Genomic DNA, 15,000 nt, shown 5'->3' on the forward strand with positions numbered 1-15,000 from the left:
GAAGCTGTGGTACTGAACACACACGAAGACTGAGACAGTGACCACCTCAAGCTTACATCTTCTCCGTATTTCGACTGAAGAAGTCTCCCGAGCGGGAGAGAAGTCACATCTCTCAAGCTACCAAACCGCTGGACAAGTGCGTTACCCCACCTCTGTACCTCCCTCTAGATTAAAGATGATCGTGTATTACCTAGGTGTCTGGGCCAATTATAGTAAACGAGACACATGTGCAACATTTAGTTACCTTTATTCCTAACAAAAATATCCAACTATTGCACATGTGTCTTACTTATCAACCTGTCGGTAATGTATACCATTATAATATTCACAAAACCAGTAGAACAGGTTTCTGTTCTACTGTTTCTGAAGCTCTCGGCAACATAGACATTATTTTTTGAACTAATAATTTACATAGAATATAATGGTAAAGCATTTAATATCGTGTTTCTATCCCGCCTAACATTTTTTTTTACTTATTCATCCTTGCTGTCAATTCCCTTATCTGTCCTAGTTGATATTTTTATTATATATTCTACCTGAAATTTTTCTTGTCCGTCCTTCCTGACATTTTCTATTATCAACTCTCACTTGAATTCTTTCTTAATTTACCCTATCTGATCTCTCTATATACACGCCTGAGAGTTATATATGGGATGAGATGGACTCACCTATCCTTGTCCTTAGGATCAGGTGAACTCACCTATCCTAGTCCTTAGGATGAGGTGGACTCACCTGTCCTTATCCTTAGGATGAGGTGGACTCACCTGTCCTTGTCCTTGGGCAGTAAGGTGATGCCCAGAGCGTTGAGTTGCGTCTCCACGATGTTGGCCCTGCAGAGTGCCCCTCTGGGATGTACTGTGTTGGTGAGAGGGCGCGTTACCTCCAGGCCCACACTGCCCACACCCCTGTAACACACCAACACTCACTCCTCCTGCACATTACATGTGACAGATTTTCATATGTGTTAATCTCATATACGTGCCTAAGCTTGCACACACACACACACACACACACACACACACACACACACAATGATGAATAAGCATCTAGAAGAGACAAAGAGAGAAAGATAGCTCACCTGTCTAAAGACAGCCTGAGCATCTCCAGTATAGCAGAGGTTGCCAGGTTCTGGTTCCTGGTAGCGTTGTCTGCAGTCTTGGCTAGCAGGTCAGGCAGCACCTTGTCCAGGGTCGAGGTCACCTCCTTCTTCGTCACCCTGGAGGTCACAAGAGGTGCCCCCACAGGTGATGACAGGTGCACCCACAGGTGATGACAGGTGCACCCACAGGTGATGACAGGTGCACCCACAGGTGATGACAGGTGCACCCACAGGTGATGACAGGTGCACCCACAGGTGATGACAGGTGCCCCCACAGGTGATGACAGGTGCACCCACAGGTGATGACAGGTGCCCCCACAGGTGATGACAGGTGCCCCCACAGGTGATGACAGGTGCACCCACAGGTGATGACAGGTGCACCCACAGGTGATGACAGGTGCCCCCACAGGTGATGACAGGTGCACCCACAGGTGATGACAGGTGCACCCACAGGTGATGACAGGTGCACCCACAGGTGATGACAGGTGCACCCACAGGTGATGACAGGTGCCCCCACAGGTGATGACAGGTGCACCCACAGGTGATGACAGGTGCACCCACAGGTGATGACAGGTGCACCCACAGGTGATGACAGGTGCACCCACAGGTGATGACAGGTGCACCCACAGGTGATGACAGGTGCACCCACAGGTGATGACAGGTGCACCCACAGGTGATGACAGGTGTTATGGAAAGTGAGAAACAGTAATTAGTATATATATATAATTTCTGTTATGTATATATACAATACAGTGAAAAAATAAACTGGTAAACCTGTTTTAATACAGCGATTTTTATTTTGATTTTGTAAATTTAATTCAAGATTTTTTTCCAGTTACCTTAGAATAAAATTTATTGCATTTTCTACAGAAAATATTGTAGACACAATTATAAGCATTTTGGAGAAATTCTTAATCAGTTAGTTTTTGTATGACATCAGGATTTTTAAATAATATTTTTTATTTTGAAATTCCTAAGTAGAGATGGAATAGCAAGAAATTTTTCACTATGTGACAGAACCAACATATTCTTAGGTGCGTATTCTTCTATGTCCCTTCAAGGGTTGTAAAATGTATTCCTAACACAGGACACGTGTTAATGTTGATAGAATATTGGCGTCAACACACAGGCGTACAACACAACACTTAGTGCTTGAAGATTACTGATACCAACACACACAGACTTACAGCACAAGTGTTAATGCTGGAAGATTACTGATACCAACACACAGGTGTACTACACAGGTCGTAGTGCTTGAAGATTACTGATACCAACACACAGGTGTACAACACAGGTCGTAGTGCTTGAAGATTACTGATACCAACACACAGGTGTACAACACAGGTCGTAGTGCTTGAAGATTACTGATACCAACACACAGGTGTACAACACAGGTCGTAGAGCTTGAAGATTACTGATACCAACACACAGGTGTACAACACAGGTCGTAGTGCTTGAAGATTACTGATACCAACACACAGGTGTACAACAGGTCGTAGTGCTTGAAGATTACTGATACCAACACACAGGTGTACAACACAACTCTTCGTGCTGGAAGATTACTGATACCAACACACACAGACTTACAGCACAAGTGTTAGTGCTTGAAGATTACTGATACCAACACACAGGTGTACAACACAGGTCGTAGAGCTTGAAGATTACTGATACCAACACACACAGGCGCATCATAACTTCAAATGGAGCATATAAAAACCCTTGAAAGACCCTCCCGGCACAATACCAGTTTTGACTTACAAGGAAACAAGATACTTACATCCAGTGAGAACCTCCTAACATGGTGCTCAGTGCGACAAAATCCATCTCAACATATACACAGGCCTAAAAATAATTCCTCAATTTTCCATGAACGACCTCCAGGTACACGCACTTAAAAACACAATGCAAATATCTAGATATACAAACGTTATCTTTAACAAAGCAATGAATACACAAAGAGACATACAAGTGCTTAGAAACGCCCATGAATGCTTTAAGAGCACATATCTGTATTTAAACATGTGAACAAGTACAAAGGAACACACGTGTATAATTTAGAACACCTACGCATACCTAAACACTCAAACAAATACCTAGAAATACAAATATAAACCATCGTAACGCTTACACATCCCGAAAAAGCATACAAATATCTGGCAACAGGTACAAATGATTTAAGAACACGTGCACAAAAATCATACAAAATCTATAAGAAACACTCACATACGCCATAAAAGCACATACAGACGCACACACAAACCCATTCAATTAGGTACATATATATACACGTCAGTAATTCTTCCCTACATGCCTACAACATACACAGATACCAAGGAAAAAAAACAGCGAAAGGCGTGATGAAGAAAATCAATGTCTGTGTTGTAGTTAGAAAGGTCATTTGAATTATCATATTTGTGGTTCTCTGGCAAGACAGCTATTGAACGAATGATATTAAATGTATTTTGGGGGGGAGGGGGAATGGGGGTCACTCGATCTTGGAGACAGATGACAGGGGGTATAACGCGGGGGGAGATGCTAAAATAATAATGTTGTGGAAGGGACGTACTTGTGTTTGGCGATGAAATGGTTGAGAATGTGTGAGAGTGTGTCTGAGGCCAACACTCCCACACTGTACACCTTGTCTCGCAGCGCACGACGAACCAACACCACGCAACCCCGCATGTACCTGCATCAGAGTGAGAGAGACAGAAACAGAGAGAGAGAGAGAGAGAGAGAGAGAGAGAGAGAGACAGAGAGAGACAGAGAGAGAGAGAGAGAGAGAGAGAGAGAGAGAGAGAGAGAGAGAGAGAGAGAAAGCAGGGTAAAATGAGAAAGAACAGATAAAATTTAAATTAACATCTCCCTCTAGGTATATAAGACGAGAGAAGAAATATATACACCCATGTAATATATATATATATATATATATATATATATATATATATATATATATATATATATATATATATATATATATATATATATATATATATATTTATTTATTTATATATATATATATATATATATATATATATATATATATATATATATATATATATATATATAAATAAAAAGTCTAGTAGTGTGGGATGTTATGTATTGGAGGTTAAGAGAAAAGTTAAAAAGTTATATTGGTCACCTGTCTGGTCGAACACCTGAGGCCTGAGCACAGTAACTGTTTAACTCCTGCTGTAGCTGCTTCAGTCCTGCCTCCTTCTCCGAGTAGTTCTTACTGTAGATCTTCTCCACCTGTAAGAGGAAAGAGAGAGAGGTGAGTGGTGAGTGGTGCGTCTCAACACACTCCGATCATCTTCGGGTTCAGTATAATCTTCATTAGACTGCCATACTGTAGTTATATATTTTTTATTACATAACTGTTTGTGTGGGCGTGTGTTCACCTACCCGTGTATTACTTGTGTTTAACTGCATTCTCATCTGTGTACTCGTCTATTTGTACTCACCAATTTGTGGTTTCAGGGATCGAGTCATAGCTCCTGGCCCCGCCAGGGGTGTGTGTGTGTGTGTGAGCGCTACTCCCATGTGTTAGTACATAATACTTAATGTGAATTATACAATTTTTTTTCAAAATTCCAAGTCATATCTACGTCATATCTCTCACGTACGAATTTGTTATATGAATTATATATATGTATAGGTACCAACTTATCATATCAAACTAAGAGAAAAAACAGTTTTAAGATACAGTAACGGAGGATCGAGCCTCCACCAATCCTTTCCCCTTAATCACCTTAAACAAATTTAACATTTCACATAAAAAAGCAATATTGAAAATTACTAACCAGTTCCCTGCCGAAGACATCAATGGGTATCGCTGCATCAGTCTTGTCAGCTTCACTGAGGCCGTGGGTACGTCTGACGATACCCGCGGCCTCACCCTCCTCATCCGCCAGATCTGACACGTCTCGGCTATCAGGGAGAGACAATACATAGGTTTAATATAGGCTGTAAGGGAACAAACTATATAGGTCTAACGCAGGTTGTGTGGGAAGAAAGTACACAAGTGTAACAGTGTCTGTGAGGGAAGAAAGTACAAAAGTTTAACAGTGTCTGTGAGGGAAAAAAGTACACAAGTGTAACAGTGTCTGTGAGGGAAGAAAGTACAAAAGTTTAACAGTGTCTGTGAGGGAAGAAAGTACAAAAGTTTAACAGTGTCTGTGAGGGAAGAAAGTACACAAGTGTAACAGTGTCTGTGTGGGAAGAAAGTACACAATTGTAACAGTGTCTGTGTGGGAAGAAAGTACACAAGTTTAACAGTGTCTGTGAGGGAAGAAAGTACACAAGTGTAACAGTGTCTGTGTGGGAAGAAAGTACACAAGTGTAACAGTGTCTGTGAGAGAAGAATGTACACAAGTTTAACAGTGTCTGTGAGGGAAGAAAGTACAAAAGTTTAACAGTGTCTGTGAGGGAAGAAAGTGCACAAGTTTAACAGTGTCTGTGAGGGAAGAAAGTACACAAGTGTAACAGTGTCTGTGTGGGAAGAAAGTACACAAGTGTAACAGTGTCTGTGAGGGAAGAAAGTACAAAAGTTTAACAGTGTCTGTGAGGGAAGAAAGTACAAAAGTTTAACAGTGTCTGTGAGGGAAGAAAGTACACAAGTGTAACAGTGTCTGTGTGGGAAGAAAGTACACAAGTGTAACAGTGTCTGTGTGGGAAGAAAGTACACAAGTTTAACAGTGTCTGTGAGGGAAGAAAGTACACAAGTGTAACAGTGTCTGTGTGGGAAGAAAGTACACAAGTGTAACAGTGTCTGTGAGAGAAGAATGTACACAAGTTTAACAGTGTCTGTGAGGGAAGAAAGTACACAAGTGTAACAGTGTCTGTGTGGGAAGAAAGTACACAAGTGTAACAGTGTCTGTGAGGGAAGAAAGTACACAAGTGTAACAGTGTCTGTGAGAGAAGAATGTACACAAGTTTAACAGTGTCTGTGAGGGAAGAAAGTACACAAGTTTAACAGTGTCTGTGTGGGAAGAAAGTACACAAGTGTAACAGTGTCTGTGAGAGAAGAATGTACACAAGTTTAACAGTGTCTGTGAGAGAAGAATGTACACAAGTTTAACAGTGTCTGTGTGGGAAGAAAGTACACAAGTGTAACAGTGTCTGTGAGAGAAGAAAGTACACGAGTGTAACAGTGTCTGTGAGAGAAGAATGTACACAAGTTTAACAGTGTCTGTGAGGGAAGAATGTACACAAGTTTAACAGTGTCTGTGAGAGAAGAAAGTACACGAGTGTAACAGTGTCTGTGAGGGAAGAAAGTACACAAGTTTAACAGTGTCTGTGAGGGAAGAAAGTACACAAGTTTAACAGTGTCTGTGAGGGAAGAAGGTACACAAGTTTAACAGTGTCTGTGAAGGAAGAAAGTACACAAGTTTAACAGTGTCTGTGAGGGAAGAAAGTACACAAGTTTAACAGTGTCTGTGAGGGAAGAAAGTACACAAGTTTAACAGTGTCTGTGAAGGAAGAAAGTACACAAGTTTAACAGTGTCTGTGAAGGAAGAAAGTACACAAGTTTAACAGTGTCTGTGAAGGAAGAAAGTACACAAGTTTAACAGTGTCTGTGAGGGAAGAAAGTACACAAGTTTAACACATCTCAGTTGTGAGAAGAGAAAGTATATGGTAATAGCATAGTCAGTTCAGGATAGAGGATAGCTATAATGTCTTACTAAATCATCTTCTAACCCTGAAGAGAGAGAGAGAGAGAGAGAGAGAGAGAGAGAGAGAGAGAGAGAGAGAGAGAGAGAGAGAGAGAGAGAGTAAGCTTAACACACCCAGCTCCAAGCAGTTTACATTAGGTTTGTTTACATTTCACTCCGAGCAACTGACGTGTATCTGCTTCTGCTGTTGAGGTGACGTCAATCCAGACTGACCAATAGTGTGTGTTCATATATCTCCTTTGCTCCCTCAACCCGCCCCCCTTCCCCTACCATCCCCGAACCCCTAGTCTCAGTACATGCTCAGAACATCGTCAGAACACTTGCTGGATGTCGTTCACTACACGATCAGAACACTTGCCGAACGATAGTCACTACTCCATCAAAACATCTGCTAGATGTCGCTGACTACGCCATCATAACACCTGCTACACGTCGCTAACTACTCCATCAAAACACCTGCTGGACGCAACACAATCTCGTTCGGCGGAGGCTTCTGATTTTCATTAAGGAAGCCATCGTGCAGAAAGTGTTAAGTAAACATTTCTCAAGAACGTGTGAATTTGCAGTGAGTAAAAGAATACAGTTATGTTTCTGTATGCATATACATACATACATACATACATATATATATATATATATGTTAAGAAAGCCTAGAGAACAAATGGATTTGTCAGTTAAAAATAGGAGAGGAGAGTTATTAAATGGAGAGTTAGAGGTATTGGGAAGATGGAAGGAATATTTTGAGGAATTGTTAAATGTTGATGAAGATAGGGAAGCTGTGATTTCGTGTATAGGGCAAGGAGGAATAACATCTTGTAGGAGTGAGGAAGAGCCAGTTGTGAGTGTGGGGGAAGTTCGTGAGGCAGTAGGTAAAATGAAAGGGGGTAAGGCAGCCGGGATTGATGGGATAAAGATAGAAATGTTAAAAGCAGGTGGGGATATAGTTTTGGAGTGGTTGGTGCAATTATTTAATAAATGTATGGAAGAAGGTAAGGTACCTAGGGATTGGCAGAGAGCATGCATAGTTCCTTTGTATAAAGGCAAAGGGGATAAAAGAGAGTGCAAAAATTATAGGGGGATAAGTCTGTTGAGTGTACCTGGTAAAGTGTATGGTAGAGTTATAATTGAAAGAATTAAGAGTAAGACGGAGAATAGGATAGCAGATGAACAAGGAGGCTTTAGGAAAGGTAGGGGGTGTGTGGACCAGGTGTTTACAGTGAAACATATAAGTGAACAGTATTTAGATAAGGCTAAAGAGGTCTTTGTGGCATTTATGGATTTGGAAAAGGCGTATGACAGGGTGGATAGGGGGGCAATGTGGCAGATGTTGCAAGTGTATGGTGTAGGAGGTAGGTTACTGAAAGCAGTGAAGAGTTTTTACGAGGATAGTGAGGCTCAAGTTAGAGTATGTAGGAAAGAGGGAAATTTTTTCCCAGTAAAAGTAGGCCTTAGACAAGGATGTGTGATGTCACCGTGGTTGTTTAATATATTTATAGATGGGGTTGTAAGAGAAGTAAATGCGAGGGTCTTGGCAAGAGGCGTGGAGTTAAAAGATAAAGAATCACACACAAAGTGGGAGTTGTCACAGCTGCTCTTTGCTGATGACACTGTGCTCTTGGGAGATTCTGAAGAGAAGTTGCAGAGATTGGTGGATGAATTTGGTAGGGTGTGCAAAAGAAGAAAATTAAAGGTGAATACAGGAAAGAGTAAGGTTATGAGGATAACAAAAAGATTAGGTGATGAAAGATTGAATATCAGATTGGAGGGAGAGAGTATGGAGGAGGTGAACGTATTCAGATATTTGGGAGTGGACGTGTCAGCAGATGGGTCTATGAAAGATGAGGTGAATCATAGAATTGATGAGGGAAAAAGAGTGAGTGGTGCACTTAGGAGTCTGTGGAGACAAAGAACTTTGTCCTTGGAGGCAAAGAGGGGAATGTATGAGAGTATAGTTTTACCAACGCTCTTATATGGGTGTGAAGCGTGGGTGATGAATGTTGCAGCGAGGAGAAGGCTGGAGGCAGTGGAGATGTCATGTCTGAGGGCAATGTGTGGTGTGAATATAATGCAGAGAATTCGTAGTTTGGAAGTTAGGAGGAGGTGCGGGATTACCAAAACTGTTGTCCAGAGGGCTGAGGAAGGGTTGTTGAGGTGGTTCGGACATGTAGAGAGAATGGAGCGAAACAGAATGACTTCAAGAGTGTATCAGTCTGTAGTGGAAGGAAGGCGGGGTAGGGGTCGGCCTAGGAAGGGTTGGAGGGAGGGGGTAAAGGAGGTTTTGTGTGCGAGGGGCTTGGACTTCCAGCAGGCATGCGTGAGCGTGTTTGATAGGAGTGAATGGAGACAAATGGTTTTTAATACTTGACGTGCTGTTGGAGTGTGAGCAAAGTAACATTTATGAAGGGATTCAGGGAAACCGGCAGGCCGGACTTGAGTCCTGGAGATGGGAAGTACAGTGCCTGCACTCTGAAGGAGGGGTGTTAATGTTGCAGTTTAAAAACTGTAGTGTAAAGCACCCTTCTGGCAAGACAGTGATGGAGTGAATGATGGTGAAAGTTTTTCTTTTTCGGGCCACCCTGCCTTGGTGGGAATCGGCCGGTGTGATAATAAAAAAAAAAATATATATATATATATATATATATATATATATATATATATATATATATATATATATATATATATATAGATAGATAGATAGATAGATAGATAGATAGATAGATAGATAGATAGATAGATATTAAATTGAAAGGAGGAAGTATGGATGCAGTGAACTTGTTCACATATCTGAGAGTGGTTGTATCCATGAAAGGTTATGACATTTAGGTGAACCTTGGGAATGACAAGAAAAAAGGTGGATGGTGCATTGAAGCATCTGTGGAGACAATGAACGTTATCCATGAAGACAACAGGGGAAATATATGAGAGTATAGTGATACCAAGATTCTTATATCGGTGTGAAACATGGGTTGTGAATGTTGCAGCGAGGAGGAAGAGGAGGTTAGAAGCAGTGGACAGGTCGTGTTTGAAGGCAATATGTGCTGTGAATATTGTGCGGATAATTCGTAGTTTTGAAATGAGAAGGAGGTGCAGGGTTATTAAGAGTATTATCCTGAGGGTCGAAGAGGCGTTGTTGAGGTGGTTTACACATTTAGAGATTATAGAGCACAAGAGGCTGACTTGTAGGGTGTATAAATCTGTAGTGGAGGGAAGGTGTGGGGTAGGGATTGTCCTAGGAAACGGTGGAGGGAGGGGAGTAAAGGAGGTTTTGTATGCGAGGGGCTTGGACATCCAAGAGGCGTGTGTGAGCGTACTAGATAGGAGTGAGTGGAGACAAGTTGGTTTTGATGGCTTGACATGTTGTTAGAGTGAGCAAGGTAACCTTTATAAAGGGATTCAGGGAAACCGGTTAGCCAGATTAAAGTCCTGGAGGTAGAATGTACAGTGCCTGCACTCAGAAGGGAGGAGTGGGGATACTGCAGTTGGAGGAGCATCTAAGCTGTAACATCAGCAAGACAGTGATTGTGAAACTCTTTCATTTTTTTCAGGTCACCTTGCCTCGGTGGGAGACGATCAGTGTGTTTTAAAAATATATGCAACGTCCGAAAAAGATTTTCCTAGTAGGAATCTAAGACGAGAAAAACATCTTTGTTTAATATCTAATATCTTTATCTGTCATTAAAATGTTTCGGAGAATCAGACTCCATCATCAGTACAAAAATAATTATGATCAATTACCCGACAGAACAGCTGGTCTATATCATAACAGAAATGTTTTATTTAAACAAAGTCAACAAATTTAAAATGTCAGTGAATCACAAATAAACCTAATGTGTGTGTGTGTGTGTGTGTGTGTGTGTGTGTGTGTGTGTGTGTGTGTGTGTGTGTGTGTGTGTGTGTGTGTGTGTGTGTGTGTGTGTGTGTGTGTGTGTGTCAGCTGTTCCCAGTATTTACAAGAACAGTGACTCAGTAAACAGGCAACTGAGCGTTTCCAAGATACCATTGTTAGTGTGTCATGACACCCAGCACGGCTGTCTCACCCTTCCCTTCTTCCCTTATACCCCTCTCCTCCCCTACCCTACCCTCCCCTACCCTCCCCTACCCTACCCTCCCCTACACTACCCTCCCCTACCCTCCCCTCCCCTGCTCTACCCTCCCCTCCCCTACCCTACCTACTTCCTGACACTTCCCTGTCCTCATACCCTCCTCCTCGCCCCTCCCACAACCTCTTCAGATTAGTAAGAGTGAGGATACAGGTGTTGCTTCTACAAATATAGATGCAGGAGTACTGGCCAGTCTACAAGCTCAGGTGTAATATACGAGTCATTTATGTAACCTACAAATATACGAAACAAGTTACACAAACTATATTATATAATCACAAAGGCTGAGAAGACAAGATTATAGAGTAGTGAAATAAATACAATTGACCAAATGCATTGTATCCTAGTTCTCTAGACCTGTGTGTGTGTGTGTGTGTGTGTGTGTGTGTGTGTGTGTGTGTGTGTGTGTGTGTGTGTGTGTGTGTGTGTGTGTGTGTGTGTGTGTGTGTGTGTGTGTGTGTGTGTTCACGTATTTACCTGGTTTCCAACACGTGCTCCCTCCCACACAGACCAGTCTCGTACTCTCCTTGAGTACACTACACTGTAATGTGTAAGCGGTCAAATTTACTCTCTAACTAGGTGTGTTTCTGAGGTACCTTCCTCTTTTCAGTGTGTACATATCTCGTTAGTGTGTATCTCTTCAATATCTCTTCAGCACCAGCAGCACTTCAGGTCAATGGTTCTTGATTATCTAGTAACGAAGCTCTAAAAACTCTACGGTATTTTCTATGAATATTTCACTATAAAATATCTAAAAAACCTCTCCGGTATATACAACTAATATTTGACTATACCTACACCGATGAAACTCTACGGTATTTTTAGTGCATATTTCACTATAAAAGCTCGAACAAAACATTACGGTATTTTCCATGAATATTTCATAATGTGTCTGTTGCAAGTGCCAGCAGAAACCAACCACCCAGGAAGGTACTACTGTTCTCTCATACAAGTGTCAAGCGGAAGCTTGTTAGATGTTTGGCATTCTGGCATGATGTAGCATCTTGTCTTCCGTCAGCTCTTAACATGACAGCTAAATCATACATTCGATATATGTTTATCTTGTTCTGTGTTTACTCAAAGTTTTTATTGCTGCAATATTTGCTTTCCACTTTAAGAGGACTGGTGTTAAACCGAGCACTGAAGATGTTCCCAGCAACTGTTAAGATATAATATAATTCGTGCCCTAGAGTTACTGAGACACATAGTGTGCCTTTATGATACCCATAATACATTATACATCCATCATATCCACAGAATTTTGTAACCTATCACATTTTGTAGTCTATCCAAAGTACATTGAAACCAATGAAATTTAAACTATAATATACCCAATCATACCCTGAAGAAACTATATTCACAGCACGCTTGTCTACGACAATACTTAATGAATTACACAGATTTTGAGAAAATTAGATGCAACTGTTTAATGATATTCAAAAATTCATTAATTTCAAATATTTCATTCTATTCATTAATGCAAAATCAATTTTAGCGATGTAAAAATAGCGGGTAGCTTGTTACACCAGCTTATATTAACAAAAAGTTTATATCAAAGATACACACACACACATTCTATATATATATATATATATATATATATATATATATATATATATATATATATATATATATATATATATATATATATATATATATATATATATATATATATATATATATATATATATATATATATATATATATATATATATACATATATATATATATATATACATATATATATATATATATATATATATATATATATATGTATATATATATATATATATATATATATATATATATATATATAAGTTATTTATATATATATATATATATATATATATATATATATATATATATATATATACATATATATATATATATATACATATATATATATATATATATATATATATATATATATATATATATATATATATATATATATATATATATATATACATATATATATATATATATATATATATATATATATATAAGTTATTTATATATATATATATATATATATATATATATATATATATATATATATATATATATATATATATATATATATATATATATGTATATATATATATGTATATAAGTCACCATACCACAACTAAACAAGAAATGGAAAGAATGTGTAACGCACTAAGAGTTGTTTCTAGCTACAACACCAAATATGGTCTTAATGGAATATGAGTCTTAATAACCTACAAATCCTTTATTAGATTCCTAATTGATTAAAACGAAGTCCTGAGTATTAGTCTTGGGTTCCCTAAAACTACCAAAATTTTTATTATGAGTATATAGTTTGGTACTTTTAGTATGATTGATAGGATAATCTAGCTGAGCTCAGTAATTTCTATTAAAATCTTGAGATATAAACTAGGCAGTCACATTATTATTATTAAAGATTCGCCGGTATTCTCCCGGCCCGGGCCTTTTCCAAGTGGTGGCCCGGCTTTGGCTCCCTCTTTAGGGAGTGTCTGAGACCGAAGTCTCTCATGGGAGGAGGCACAAGTACCTCCTCATCTTTGGGACCAACTGTCCCCAGGTCTAGCCACAAGCTAGGCCTCTCTGGTCTGCCATCCCCGCCCTAAGGGGGCAAATGGGAATGACAGTCTTGTGAGCTGCAAGCTCTAGCTCAGGCACCTACCCTACCCTAGAAGGGCTGGGCGTGGTGTCGATGGCAGTCACCTTGTATCTGGCTAAATATCTATAAGCAAATAAACACGAATATAAATGAACTATGAAAATGTTCCTACGAAGCACATAGTCACTAGCAATCGCTTTTTTAAATTAGTTGTGAAGGCAACGTAAATTGTTGCACAGCTCGATCAGAAATTTCTTGTTTAATTAACAGGAAGAGGATATTACAAATGACTCACACTGACAATATAAGTAAGAATCTATTGGCAGGGCTGCATATGATCTTGTTGCTAAATTCTTAGAAATGAACTACGTCGTTTGTCAACCAGCAACCATGTTCAGCACAAGAATTAACAACTGTGTTTCTGCAATACACAACTGACTTATTTACCATTCTTTTGGCACTAGAGTTATCTTATGGGACTCGTTGATTATTACCAATTCAGTGAGATTTACATAATTAAAGAAACACCCTGCTCTTTGGAAAAGCCAGTTATAGGTGCAAAAATTAACAAAGGAAGGAATTAATATACGATTCTTATGGTTTCCATCATACACTGATTTATTTAAACATGATGTAACTCATAAATTAAGCCAAAGAAACGACCATGAAGGAAAAAAGCTGATAATAGTTGTAGTCTGTATCAATACTCAGACATAAAATTAAGCGAGAAATAATGAACCTGAAAGTCACAAGAATATAGTTAGAAGCCTCAGGAGATCTATAATGACAACATGAACGAAAACAATCACATTTATAAAGAAAGTTGCAATGGCAACACTGACTGATGTAGAAGTAGCCAGGTTACCAGTACTGCTATCAGTTAGGCTTATAGACAATGATCAATCTAAATGCAAATTATGTGATCAGCCTGATAGACCTTTCTTGAACATGATGCCTTTAAATGTTTACCTACTGCGAAATACAGCGATATGTATTTCAGTTACCTATGTGATATGTTAATGATATTAATGAAAATAAGGTACCAGACATTTTATGCAAATATTCTAAATTTGTTTGAAACAGATGAAATACAAATTATAAATATATATGTCCAGATGTACTTCTGTTAACCCTTATTAGGGCCTAGTTCCCAAGCCTTTTGTGTATAAGTCTGTTCTTGCTCTACGTGGGGTGGGTATGAGGTGCACAATGTTCTGACTTAAACGGCACCAAATTGTACAAGTCTGCCCTCCGGAATCAAGACTGAAGGGCAGAGAGAGACTTCTGCTGTTCTACCTTAATCTTAACAATTCGGACAAACTTTGCAAAAGCTAAACTTTTGCTAGACCCTTTCTGAGGAGCATACGTTTACTGAGAATATGAATGACATAGATACACCAACAGTTAAATTTAAGGAAAGTCACACTCTGCCTGAAGAAGTATGTTTCACAGGCGAAACGTCTCAATTATGTTCCTCTGTGCAATTATATTTTTTCTTCTACATTTGCAGTGCTTACACCTTTA

The 15,000-nt window shown here is 39.3% G+C and overlaps 1 protein-coding gene and 1 long non-coding RNA gene across 2 annotated transcripts in view; one reads left to right on the forward strand and one right to left on the reverse strand.

Annotated features, from left to right (window-relative positions):
• The window catches only part of LOC128692479 (centrosomal protein of 104 kDa), a 414,264-nt gene that overhangs the window by 25,079 nt on the left and 374,185 nt on the right, over window positions 1-15,000 (reverse strand). Inside the window, exons 8-12 of the mRNA XM_070089824.1 lie at window positions 4,900-5,026; window positions 4,239-4,348; window positions 3,666-3,785; window positions 1,079-1,216; window positions 765-905 (exon numbers count right to left, since the gene is read on the reverse strand). Of these exons, the coding sequence (XP_069945925.1) occupies window positions 765-905; window positions 1,079-1,216; window positions 3,666-3,785; window positions 4,239-4,348; window positions 4,900-5,026 (636 nt within the window). The remainder of the gene's footprint in view (window positions 1-764; window positions 906-1,078; window positions 1,217-3,665; window positions 3,786-4,238; window positions 4,349-4,899; window positions 5,027-15,000) is intronic.
• LOC128692576 (uncharacterized) overlaps window positions 7,087-15,000 on the forward strand; it is a 17,041-nt gene continuing 9,127 nt past the window's right edge. Inside the window, exon 1 of the long non-coding RNA XR_008407603.2 lies at window positions 7,087-7,336. This is a non-coding gene — a long non-coding RNA (uncharacterized lncRNA). The remainder of the gene's footprint in view (window positions 7,337-15,000) is intronic.

Source organism: Cherax quadricarinatus, chromosome 30 (assembly GCF_038502225.1).
Source record: "Cherax quadricarinatus isolate ZL_2023a chromosome 30, ASM3850222v1, whole genome shotgun sequence".
In the NCBI taxonomy this organism is placed as follows: domain Eukaryota; kingdom Metazoa; phylum Arthropoda; class Malacostraca; order Decapoda; family Parastacidae; genus Cherax; species Cherax quadricarinatus.